This window comes from Podarcis tiliguerta (genome assembly GCF_965153285.1).
Source record: "Podarcis tiliguerta genome assembly, chromosome: Z".
Taxonomy (NCBI): Eukaryota; Metazoa; Chordata; class Lepidosauria; order Squamata; family Lacertidae; genus Podarcis; species Podarcis tiliguerta.
The window spans coordinates 24,739,181-24,752,481 of record NC_139553.1 but is presented as its reverse complement, the minus strand read 5'-3'; the positions used below and the strand labels follow the sequence as shown (position 1 = coordinate 24,752,481).

General features: G+C 42.3%; 1 protein-coding gene and 1 long non-coding RNA gene across 9 annotated transcripts in view; both read left to right on the top strand.

The window, feature by feature from the left end:
- Positions 1 to 13,301, top strand: part of LOC310669724 — a 550,125-nt gene that overhangs the window by 88,775 nt on the left and 448,049 nt on the right. The window lies entirely within an intron of this gene.
- The window catches only part of PAK3 (p21 (RAC1) activated kinase 3), an 81,426-nt gene that overhangs the window by 56,178 nt on the left and 11,947 nt on the right, over positions 1 to 13,301 (top strand). For 3 of the 8 annotated variants that reach the window (XM_083423723.1, XM_083423721.1, XM_083423722.1), the window contains 5 exons: positions 5,013 to 5,166; positions 7,093 to 7,130; positions 8,715 to 8,846; positions 9,635 to 9,797; positions 12,980 to 13,043. In XM_083423723.1, the coding sequence (XP_083279849.1) occupies positions 5,013 to 5,166; positions 7,093 to 7,130; positions 8,715 to 8,846; positions 9,635 to 9,797; positions 12,980 to 13,043 (551 nt within the window). Of the gene's footprint in view, positions 1 to 3,843; positions 3,889 to 5,012; positions 5,167 to 7,092; positions 7,131 to 8,714; positions 8,847 to 9,634; positions 9,798 to 12,439; positions 12,563 to 12,979; positions 13,044 to 13,301 lie in introns of all 8 variants that reach the window. The other 5 variants (XM_083423717.1, XM_083423718.1, XM_083423719.1 and 2 more) reach the window with 3 other exon arrangements.

Here is a 13,301-nt window from a genome sequence, read left to right as displayed (position 1 = left end):
TAGGAATAAATAACTACTCTTTCAAACACAGACCTGTGATCTCAACAGACAGCCTCTAGGTTTTATCCAACTCTCTTATGAGCTGGTATAGAAACCACATATTTCATGCAGACTAGCACCCTGGTTAACATTTTGCCACCTAACTGTGGCATATGACATAGATTGCCAATTTAAAAATGCTGGCCAAACATGGTGCAGGTAGAGAAGAGTTTGTGGCATTTCTGGACATGAGCAGAAAGGCCTATAGACCTCTGTATGGCACTGAGCCAGACTTACACCTATGCCTGCCCCTTCTATGCTGCACTGCGGCATGTTCTCCCGGTAATTGCCTTCCAGGTGTTCTGATAAACAAGATGTGAGCTTAAAAACTCATATATGGAGCTAGAAGAGGATTTGGTGCCATCACAATCCTCTCCTTATAATGGCTCTCCAGAGTAGGATTATTTCCCCTTTCCCCACGTGCTTCCCTTACCTCTTAAGTATGCCTTCCCTTGCTGTCCGCTAATCAATCATTCTTCCCCACAGAAGGAAAGAATTCTGCTAACACTCAAAATAGCATTGTGGGATTGTTTAAATCCTGGGCTGGGATAGTGGGCTGCAGTTGTACCCATTGATTCTCTGGCTTTTCGCCCTTTGCCTAAAGCACTTGAGGAGGACACGGGAGCCCAGAGATTGTTTAATTGTAGCTGGGATGGAGCTTCACTTCATTCTTGCACATTTCTCGAACATCCCAAGAAAGATACTTGATAAGGATTTAATGACGAGTGCTTGAGGAATTTGATTTCTGTGAATTCCGATGTGAGCTGACTTCATCCTCATCAAAAGGATTGATGTGTAGATTACAACTACTTATCCTTCTGGTTTTGCACTTTTCCAAAATCTGTGACATAGTTTTTCCATCAGAAAGCAAACCAACAAGCAAAACAAAACACGTTACAAAGGTGAATTTTAGCATAAAATTTGTTCAGAGATACATATATTGATGCAAAATACATATTTTGTAATAATATATATTTTATGTTGAATATTTGTGTCTTTTTAAAAAAAAAATCACAGATTAATGAATAAGCAGGGCGGAGATGGGTTATGAATAAACATGTGTGAAATTGATATGGAACAGAAATAGATTGATCCAGCCGTCCCTAGATTTAATGCCTGATCTTTGTAGATGACCAACACCCTCCTCCCATATAATAAATCCCCCCCCCAATATAATTAATCTATCTTTCAAGAGGTTTTAATAAACTACAATTCAGATGTGTTTCAAGAGTCACTGGATTTGGGAAATACCCATTTTATCCATGTCAAAATCAATCAATTTTAGTGATTGAAAATATTCTTTGTGAGTAGGTATTCTAGAAACATGAGGAGTTGCAATGCTTTCTTCAGCTACTTATCCTCATAACTGAGTGATTATTCTCTTCCTTCAGGCATTTATTTTCTTTCTCACTTGACTAGGAGAAATGAAACTATTAGTTTCTGATGCCCTAAAGCAACCTTCCCTAACTTGGGATGTTTTGGACCACAGCTCCCATCAGCCCCGGCCAATATGGCTGTGCTGGTTGGGCCTGATGGGAGATGTAGTCTAAAACCTTGGAAGGCACCAGGTTGGGCAAGGCTGCACTAAGGGATATAGATCTCAGACCCTAACATATAAATCGTAAGTATGATATTGGGGAACGCATTTCCTTGTGGCTTGATTCCATGGTGTTATGGTTAACATTTAGATGAAGAAATCAAGTAGGGTAGATGGATCACATGGAAAGGAACAAGAGTCAGCATTGCCAGCCCCCAGGGTGGTCTTCTACTTTTATGGATTGTTCCCCATGTGCTTTTCCATCCCATGATTCTTCAGTCTGAATTTTACCAGAGTGACAGTGTGGGATCCAGCAACAAGAGTAGCTTTCATGATATAGCATTAATGCATTAAATTGTGTCTGTTTTAGTTCCCTGCTCTTTCTTGTAAGATTCCCTGAAATTAAGATTTATTTTAACAGAGAGAGAGAGAGGAAGAGGTTGAGGTTTTTGATACAAAATTGTTTATTGAGGGTAGTAGCCCTCAGGAGTCATAGTTGCTGCACCTGACTGTTAACACCAAGTTATGGTGATCATCAAGCTAGTTCACCTTGGTGATCAGTTTGCACAGCATGGGAACATAAGTATCCTTGGAATCACATGGGAATTTCTGTTTCCTGAAGAACCAGATCTTCTTAGCTCCATAACCACAGCTGGTTCAGTTAATTAGCTATGGGTCTGTGACATCTTGAGCTTTTCCTTATTTCCTTTATATGTTGGTAAGTATATTGTGACAAGGGTTCTGCCACATCACCAAGCCTCTTAACAAAAGTATTTCCACAGTGTTCACATTTTTTTCTCTATCTCTCAAAAGTTTGGAAGTGTCAGGGGATTGTTCAAAACCTGCACAAATGTTCCTTCTTCATTTTAGAGGATTGCAGTAGCTGCCGTGCCTGATCTGTTGGTTATGTGCCATGCGCAATGTGCAGCGTCCACAGTTTTACTCCAACACATAATGCCAGCCAGTGTTCTGGATGGATTCCCTGTTACTCATTGCTGCATCCAAAATCACAGCTGGGGAGACCTGCTGCATGGGCTTTGAAGTCTGGCTTTCAGTCATTAGCATCCAACGACATGATGCTGATTGTCACAAATGCATGTCCGAATTCCCATTTTGTTTCGCTTGGAGCCACCACAAGTAGCAGAAATTGGGACACAGAGCACTAAATTCAATGGCTGAAAATGATTAGGCAAAAGAAGCATGCTTCTGAGGCCTATAGATAGTTTGGTGGAAAAGTTGGTGCACTAATAAGGTGGGGAAATTTTGTTTTCCACTATTTTTGAATGAGAATTCTGCAAAGCATGCCTTTTAACGAGACAGATCTGCATTCCCCATCTAGAAGGAAAACTGGCTGCAACTCAAACTCATAAAGGTTCCCATTTCAAAACAAAAGGAAATGGTGGATTTAGGTTGTATAAAGTCAAGTGGCATATATATATATAAGTGGCATATATGTATGTTGCCAAGAGTTTTCTCTCTGGCATTATGTTTGGCATAATTTGGTTTGACCCTGTTTGCAGACTCCAAAAACAAAACAAAAAACAAAAATCCAGAATTGGTTGATTTTTTCCATTCACAGCATTTGTGTCCATTCATACCCTGGCTATTTTTGAAAAACAGTTTTTAATAATTCCTAAAGTCAGATGAGTCCTGAACAACTTTAGGCGGAAATTCTAACCCTGCTTGCCTGGGAGTAAGCCCCACTGAATTCAGTAAGGCTTATTTCTGAGTAAACATGGTTAGGATTGCACTGTCAATGGGATGTAAACCCCACTGGACTTGCTGACCCTTACTTTTAAACAAGCTTGCATGGGATTGCATTGTAAATGTGACATGGAGACCTTTCAGAATTACCAAGGTGGGTTTAAGCATGGAAGAATTCTTAGAAGAAGGCTCTTTGTACCCGCCACAACTGTTTTAATACTGAATATTTGATCCAGTCACTTGGCAGTATGATTTTTCCAGTGAGCAAGCAAACATCCCACAACCTGGTTAAAATGGGGAATTGCTGCTTCCAAACTTTGGACTTAATTGTGATTTATTTCCTCCTCCCCTTCTGTTTTTCATAGTCTGTCTTCCTGTAGCCTGTCAATGACTACTACTTGGTTTGCTACGTCCCTCGTTTTAGACTGGGTTACCCTCACACACACAACCTTGACCTTCCCTGCCCCATTCCGACCCATTGGATTTCACCTCTTTCCCACCGTCTGAGTTGTCCCACATTCTGTTTTAACTTTCTTTTCTTTCTTTATTTACGTCCATTGCAGCCAGATCTCTATGGCTCACAGATGTGCACAGGGAAGTTTCCAGAGGTGCGTCACAGGCCCAAAAGAAGCTTGCATCCAAGTGCTTCTTTGAGATGTCATAGCACTGCAGCGGCAGGTTCCGTGTGTGTGCAGTAGATTTCGTTGCTTGGCTTATTCCAACTTTTTCATCGTTAACCCCAAACTCCAAAGGCCCATGTCACATCTCATTTTTGCAGAGAACCTCGTAGGAGGAAGGGGGGAAAACCCCAGTTTTGTTAGAATGTTAGCTGTAAGCTGGGGTGGCAAAATAAAGGGATGCTTTGATGCACTTCAAGTGAGTTACTGCTTCAATGTTAATTGTGCTGCTAAGGGGTGGGGGAGACGGTCGCTCCTTGAATTTAGGAAATTATACTGGATGTTCCAAGACAACTTTCTCGGAAATCAAAATACCTCAATGCAAACTTATAAGATTTTGTACTTTGGTGGATGCAGCCACTGCTCCTAATTCCTGCAGTATTATTATTATTTATAATAATAATAATAATAATTAATAACATTACACAGTAGAGGGAAGGAGTGGGGAAAGAGGGTGCATTGTAAGTCCCAGCTACCTTATATAACTTAGCACCACCATTTTGATTCCAAATTGCAGCTCCTCCTTTGAAGTAGGGAAAATGTCCTTGAGTGGGCAGTTAAGGCGTCAGGAGGTAGCTTTGGTCTCGGTGGCGTCTGCTTTTATCGTCTGAGTAGAAAGCATTTATCTTGTTTTGCATGAGCTATCCAGTGTAAATTTCCTAAAGCACCCGGTGTTGTCCTCCAGTGTAGAGTAGTGTTTTGTTTTCTGTCCTGAAGCGCCAGGGAAATGAGATAAGCTTTGCCGCCATTGGTCCATGGATCAGCAAGAGTTGAATTAACGATGAGCTTCATGCACCTTTTTTTCCGGTCACAGTCATAACTTTTTGGTTTTTTTTAAGTTGGATCCAGGTTTTAGCTCTTTGTTTTAATAGAGGATGAGAGAATGATTGCACCTGCTGTAAAGTGTCTAGCTTTTTAAACTCTTGGGCATCAATCAAAGGCTCCAAATGTAATATTACAGGTAGCGTGGGATTCTTGGTAAGGAACTGTGCTGCCAGAATATAAACGCTGATGAAATGCCCTGAATCGTCATCCTTTCCACTTGCTCTTCACAGGGGATTCCGGAGCAGTGGGCTAGGCTGCTGCAGACCTCCAATATAACAAAACTGGAACAGAAGAAGAACCCTCAAGCTGTTCTGGATGTCCTCAAATTCTATGATTCCAAAGAGACAGTAAACAACCAGAAATATATGAGCTTTACATCCGGAGGTAAGGAGCCCATGATGGCGGAGAAGACACCATCAGAACATAAAAAATAAAAAGTTTAAAAATAAAAAAACTAGATAAGGGAAGAATGACCCACAGGCCTTATATGGATATAAATCTCAGCTATGATATTTTTCTTGTGTGAGACTCAGGCTCATGTGCTTCCTCCTTCCCATTCCTCTTGGACTTTCCATTCAGTTTCCCAGTAACCTCATTAGTGTTGTTCCTGAATTGTAAACCATGGTTAAACTTCAGTATGGTTTATTAAAACAAGCTAGCTTCATAAACTACAGTTTGTTTTCGGTTTGTTTCAGTAAACCATAGTTAGTTAAGACAAACCACAGTTTGTCTTAAGTTCAAAGAATATGCTAAATTGTGTTCCCAGTTCTCTAGATGAGGTTCTAGATGGCATAGAATCTTCTAAGCACACCAGTCCAAATTCACTTAGAAGGTCTCTTCAGATCAGTTTGGGAAGGTTGGTGTGGCACACACAGGACAAGGACATAGGAGGGGGATAGTGTGTATGCCCTCGTGGTAGGTGAAGAGTACCTCAGGGGAAGCATGGAAAGAGGGAGCACAATGAAACTGTACTTGAGATGACCATTGGTGATGGGGGGGGGGACTCAGAGACACACAACAGGATGAAACAGGAGAGAAATGGGGAGAAGAGCTGGAGAGGGGGGGAGCAAAGTGGGCTGCAAAAAGAGAGCAAGGTGTTAACAGCTTAGAGGGGCAGTGAACCAAGAGGGAAGACAGTGTAGAAAGACAGTACAGCACAGCACAGCACAGCACATGGCTCTACCTGGTTGCCTTGAGGGACTTTGGCCCAGGGAGCTGAGTGCGCCACTAGAGAAGTCTTAATACAGTTTTGAAGCCTAACTCCAAGACAGAACCCTAGGGTGTATCCCAGGGATCACCAGTGTAGCACTTATGGGTGCAGTGGTGCCTTTGAGGTCTTCTTTCGCTGCCCACAAAGCCTCTGAGCACACATACTGCCCCCTTGGTCCTTAGAAGGTGATAATGGTTGCATTTTTCTCCTCCAGAACGTACATAGAGCTGAAGCAGGAAGTTGGAAGCATGACACTCTTTTGCACTTCCTTTTTCAGCTCTCTGTGCTTTTCAAGGCTAGAATTTATTCTACAGGCAATTGCTTTCCCCCAGATCCTTTGGAAAAGTGAAGCCTGTGTTCTGCCTGCTTTTTCATGATCTGGGAGAGGAAGGTGACATGGGATGGTGATGTCCTTGGGTCTCAAAAGATTGATGACTCCTGCTGTACACCCTTCTTCTTACTTCCTTTTGGAAGAACCCCGCTGAGGCTCACTGCTATGCCTAACCTCTAAGAACACTAAATAATAATTTTATGGGGGGGGATATAATTATATTGAGGCTTTTTCATAATACAACACAATAAAAAACAAACTAATCTAAATGAAAATAAAAACAGAAAGAGAAAGAGAAAATGTGAAGCCCTCCCTCAAACATAGATCTTAACCCTTGCTCCACACAGAAAGGGGTGGGCCCACCCAGCTCTCACCTGAGAGCTTCCCTTTCTTCTCCCAGCCTTCCACCCTGGGAAATCTTCCCTTCTCAGACTTTCACACAGGATCTTTCACCAACCATCAGTCACCTTCATGTGTATACCATCCCCTCATTGACCCAGAGTAGACAACACATGCACACACAAAACAGAAGCAAGAGCAAAACAAAAAAAAGGGTGGTTATGCAGAAGAGATCTCAACAGGCTTTTGATTTCCTTTTCCTTTTTAAAACTAAACAGCAGCATGGGAGGTCGTGATTGGAAGCAAATGAGTAGTATAGGGGAGGGTTTGACCCTGTCCAACATTGCCACACATGTGTCATCTCCTAACTGCCCTGTAGCCATTTAGGCTCAATGAAGCTATTGAGAACTTTTGTTGTTGCACGTTTCAGATAAAAGTGCCCATGGATATATCGCAGCCCATCCTTCGGTGAGTATAAGAACCTGCTGTTGAATGTGAACTAATTGGGGGGGGGGGGGAATAGTGTCTCTGCTGAGATTTTTGGCTTGATGTGATTTGCAGCTGGCTCTGAATACCAGTTTCTGGGAATCAAAAATATAGGGGAGTGCCGTTGTGCTCATGTCCCGCTTACAGGTTTTCCATAGTGGCCTCTGGCTGGCCACTGCAAGAACAGGATGTTGGAATAGATGGTCCCCATTTGGACTAATCCAGCAGTCAGGCTTTTTTATGTCTTTTTGCTTATAGGAATGCTTGAAATAGCAGTGTGTATTTAATGAAAATTGAATCAAAGCAAAACCCCCAAAAGTACAATTAAAGCAATCCCTATCAATACTGAGTTCTCAGTATGAATGTCTTATTTTCCATTCTGAATAGTTGAAGTAGGACTTTCCTTTCCTCTTCTTATTCTTTTTAATGCTGAGATATGTAATATCATGGACTCAATTACACAACAGAGGCCATGCAATGGGCAGTCGAGAAATAGTATGGAAATGCTGGTAGAAGAGTAGAGACCCTTTTCGGATTATCTGAGAAAACAGTATAGCCGAATGAAATCGTAGGCAGGACTTGAAATATAAGCAAAGGAATGAGAATGATAAAGGAATGTAATGTACAATATATCTTTTAGAAAAAAAAGTATTGCATTTAAAGCAGTAAATAAAATATTTAAACAGAAACATCATGGAAGTAAGGATGGGAAGTCAAGATGCTAAGGAATATTGTATTGAAACTGAATTAAATTTCTTAAATTGTATGAAAATCAATAAAAGACAATTTAAAAAGAGAGAAATAGTGTTCATTGCATGGTCTCTATGAGAACCATTGGCTGGCCAAAATGACTTCCCTGTAATGAATTCTGCAAGCATCTCATGAAATGAGAATTCCTTTTTCCCTTTGCCATTGTTTTGCTTTTTTAAAATAAGTATGCCATCTTTGACTGTAAAGGGGAAATGACAGTGATGAAGCTATAAAGAACTCAAATGGCTTCTTGAGCAGGCCTGTTTTTGCAGATGTGGCTCTGCCAGGAGAATTTTAAAGCTCTGTCAGAATGCTCTAAATGAGATCATGGGCTTCCCAGGTGGCGTGGAGTCACTGGGTAGCTTCCCGGCAGGTGAGTTGTTGTTGCTTACCAAGAGGGAGAGAGGCGAGGTGGTGGTGAAGTTGGTGTGGTACAAAGACACCAATGGAGCCAATACAGCACTCCACCCTGGTACGTAATAACAACCCACTTGGGAAACTAAGCGTTGCAGTTCTTCCCCACCCACCAAGCCACTTCTGCTCATGGGACAAATACATTCCAAAAAAGTCAGATCAGTGCAAACTCCCTTTTGGTGTAGCCATGTTTTTTCCCCTGCTCCACACCTAATGTCATGTGTGATTTCAGGTATAGGGCAGGTAGGCCTCACAGGCCAAGTGGGTAACCTGGTGGACCTAATTAGGCCAGCGGACCACAGACCCCGGGCCCTTGTCCTAAGCCAGACCTCCTCATGTTCTGATAGTAATCCCGTAAACAGCTGAAGCCTCATTTTATGAATACATCTTTTGCACATACAGAGCACAAAGACTGCATCAGAACCTCCACTGGCTCCTCCAGTTTCCGAAGAGGAGGATGAGGAAGATGATGATGATGATGACGACAATGAGCCACCACCTGTTATTGCCCCACGACCAGAGCATACAAAATCAGTGAGCTGCTAACAGTTTTAGTTTGAATTGTTGTCTGTATGGTAGGACCAGGTCTGCGTATTTGCCCTTGTTCAGCAGGAATGCATAGGGTTGGGGATGGCGAAGGGGCACAGAATCTGGTGGTGATGCAGAATGCGAGCTTTTGGGAATCTCTGCTTTCCATGAATGTCTAGCCCTTATGGCTGCAGAGACACACAAAGTGCGGTCTGGTGAAATTTTGTTAGCCGGGTAGCCGGAAACAGCTTTTTTTAAACAATCCCCAGAGAAGTCTCTCTGTGCAAATTTCCAGGTTTAACCCCTCTTGGCACAGAAATTAGATTGCCTCTGTGCTAGCTTTTTATCTGGTTTTGCTCAGAGCACACACTGCCTATGGCAAAGCCAGTAGCTATTACGAGCCATGGAGGAAAATTCATTTTGAAGGAGCAACTTTGAGTTTAGTACCCAGTCTTAGGATTTTCATTTGTAGGAAACTATGGCAGTCAGGTAGCTCTGCTCTGAGATTTATCACTTAATCCCAAGCTTTTCTGCATTGTGTGAAAAGGCATAGCAGAGCTCTTGGTTCAGGGTGTAATGTGTAAATTGAACAGTGTAATGGAAGTCTTGAAATCCATTATCTGCCTGTCAGGAGCTTAAATTAAACCTTTAGAGAGAAAGCAATATAATATTTGTGAAAGCACAGGAGACAATTAAAGTGTTTCCTTGTATGTAGCTCATTGGCGATTCATTGTTGTTCAATTTCCCCAAGTTCACAATGGAATTAAGGTATTTCCCGCCATTGTTTCTTTCAGATTTACACACGTTCTGTCATTGAACCTGTTGCGGCTCCAGCCCCAGTGAAGGAACCTACAACCCCTCAGCCTGAGAATTCCAACTCAAACACCTTGTATAGAAATACAGATCGGCAGCGGAAAAAATCCAAGATGACTGATGAGGAGATCCTAGAGAAATTAAGTGAGTGTTTCGCCCTTGCTTGCACACTATTGATACTTGACCACAAATTTATCAAGGAGAAATCTATCAATGGATACCTAGCCATAATAACCAAGTGGACCAACCATGCAGTCTACCTCAAAGTACCAGCTAGTGGGAGGACATATATCTAGAGAGAGGACTATTGATATCATGACCTCCTTGTTATTCTCCCAAAGATATCTAGGTGGCTGCTGTCTAAGACAGGATGCTTGAATGGGTGGTTTTTGGTTCAAATCAAGCACAGCTGTTCTGTTCTTCTCATCCACCAGACTAGATAATCTGAATGAGTCTCCCAGGTTTCTGATTCCAAATGCTAATGGCCACTCTCATTGAAGCCAAGAGTTGCAAGCAAGCTATTTTTACATGAGATCTCTCATGAGACGACAACTCTTGTGGATGAGCATTATTAATGAGGCACAGCAACAATTGCCTGCCTGCCCCACATCTCCAAGCCTTTCCTTCCTTGATTGATTTTTGGTTGTTTCATGATTGTCTGCTTTTTTTCTCTCCTCCTTAAGAATGTAATGTATGCCTGATTAAGGTGTCTGAGTAGTTGCCTTCCAGCCAACTTTGAGCTGCAGATTGAAAATCCAATGGAATTTCAAACAGTCTTCTGAAACATGATGTATTGCATTTGTCTGTACGACTGAGAGCTAATTAGGAAAATAATTAAGAATTAATTAACAAAGCTTTATGTTTGGAACCCAGGTGGTGCATCCCACCCCCCTAATTTTCTTCCTTCTTTAATATCTTCGGGTTTGACCTCCATCCACCTTCAGAAAGATGCCACACACAGCTTTGTTTGATCTCTAAATGAGATTGACTCTTCTTTATTTCTTAGGAAAAAATAAATAGATACCAGTAGCACATACAGTGGTACCTCAAGTTACAAACGCCTCAGGTTACAAACGCTTCAGGTTACAAACTCCGCTAACCTGGAAGAGTTACCTCGAGTTGAGAACTTTGCTCCAGGATGAGAACAGAAATTGTGTGCCGTCAGTGCAACGGCAGCAAGAGGCCCCACTAGCGAAAGAGGGTCTCTAGTTAAGAACAGTTTCAGGTTAAGAATGGACCTCCGGAACGAATTAAGTTTGTAACTACAGGTACCACTGTATAAGGCTTTATTCCACCTTGCCATGCAGCGTATTGTACCAATACCCTTTGGCTCTCCAACGGGGATCTGAGCAATGAAGCAGTGGACTCCTGGAGGCAGAAGCTCAAGAGGCCTCTGCTTACCCACAACTCCTGGGAACACAGGAATCTGCCTTATGTGAAGTAAAACTATTATCCCATCTAGCTCAGTATTGCTTACACTAACTGGCAGCAGCTTGGGCAGGAGTATTTTCTAGCCCTACCTGGAGATGCTGCCAAGGGTTAAACCTGGGACCTCATGGGTGCAAAGCGGCTGCTCTGCCACTGAGCTATGGTCCTTGTTGGGGAAAAGTAGGGTGCTAGAAGCTGTCCTTGTAGTCTTGCCCTTTGGGCTGTTGCACAGAACCAGGTGTATACAAAGTCTATTCACTACTGAACTGGCACATTAGTTGGGATGGGTGATATCAATAATAGCATGAAAGGATGGGTGGAAGGGGGAAGTACCGCTACCCAACTTTGTTACCCCCACCTGTATGAAGCTTTAGAGCTTACCAGTTATAATTAACTGCCTGGCCTTTTCCCCTTGTGAATGCAACAGAATATTCTGCCTGTTATATGCCCAGCTCTAGTAACGAATCACAGAGTATTTGGGTTTTGCATATTCTCTGTATCAGAGTTTTGCATATTCTCTGCGGGAGTTTGGATCTCAGCATCTTTCTTCTCCCTTCACACTGAATTTTCCTTCAGCATAGCCCGTCATGTTGTAACTCCCATGGTTCCTTAAGTTGCCACCTGCTGTCCTTCCCTGTCTACTGCAATATTCAGGCAGTTTTTTATTTCTACTTTTGAAAGCACCTAAATATCATGGCCAAGGTCGTTTTCAGTGTTATGACATATGTCTTCACCTGTCAATGGCTCGTTTTTAAGTGGTTTTGAAAGCAATGCTTGGTACATTTTTGCATCTATCCATTTTCTTCCCTTGCAGTTTTAGAATGCAAAGAAGATGCAGTGCTATTAGGTCTAGCAAAGATTATTTGTACAGTGGTGCCCCGCAAGACAAATGCCTCGCAAGACGGGAAATCCGCTAGACGAAAGGGTTTTCCGTTTTGGAGGTGCTTCACAAAACGAATTTCCTATGGGCTTGCTTCGCAAGACGAAAATGTCTTGCGATTCCTGGGGGGGGGTCCGCTCCCCACCCCCTTTTTCTAAGGCACTAAGATGCTAATAGCCTTTTAGCAGCTAATCCGCTAATCCCTTAAGCCTTTAATAGCCGCTAATAGCCGCTAAACCGCTAATAGCGCTAATCCGCTAATGGGCTTGCTTCGCAAGATGAAAAAACCACTAGACGAAGAGACTCACGGAACGGATTCTTTTCGTCTTGCGAGGCACCACTGTATTTTGAATCACCCCCATTATAGAAAGCTGACCCCTGTATCCTGCTTTGGGAGGGGGAATATATGCACCTTTTGTCTGTCTTGCTAGAAATCATATGTTCTCACATTTTTGCTCTTATTTTGTTCTTCTCACAGAATTTCATAGAAGTGTAGAGTTGGAAGGGACCCCGAGGGTCAACTTGACCAGCCCCCAGAAGCGCAATTTGCATGAAGACACCAAACCCAAGTTGATTCATCTGATTCAACAGTTGAAAACGGGTTCAGAATCTCTCATTATCTTCCTGATCTGAAGGGTTTCCCTTTTCCAATTCCGTTGCTTGGAGATTACCTAACTTCTTTTCTCCTTGTACACAGATAGGCTGCTCTCCCCCCTTGAAATTAAAGTGGTCATAGATAATCTTCTTTCAGATTCTGCTAACTCCTCTTGAAAAATACTTCTATACTACACTTTCACAACCTGGTGCCCTCTGAACTTTTTAAACATACAACTCTGACCAGCCCCACTCAGTTAAAAATACAGGGAACCTTAGGCCCTCCTATGGAAATGTCTGGTGAATTTTGCCCACCCACCCCATTGTCTCTCCCACAGGACTGAACACAACCTTTTCTTTTTCTTCGCTCTCACTTAAAAGGTATTATCTTCCAGTGATGATGACCTTCCTTTGTTTTTTTCAGGAAGCATTGTAAGTGTTGGAGACCCGAAAAAGAAATATACAAGGTTTGAAAAAATTGGCCAGGGGTAAGTATTGCCAAGGCACAGGGGCTCAGTTTTGATTATAGTATTTCTGCCCATTTATTCATGTATGTTTGGTTATACAAGTTATCATAAGGCAGGGACTACAATTTGGTTGCCTCGTCTTCACACCTGGAGCTACCAATGTGAGCAACCATCAGTAATTCCCTGGTTCAGATCTCACCTCAACATCTTTGAGTATTCCACAGTATGGGAAAGATAAAATATTGCTGTTGTGTGCATCATGACAAATATATTTTATTG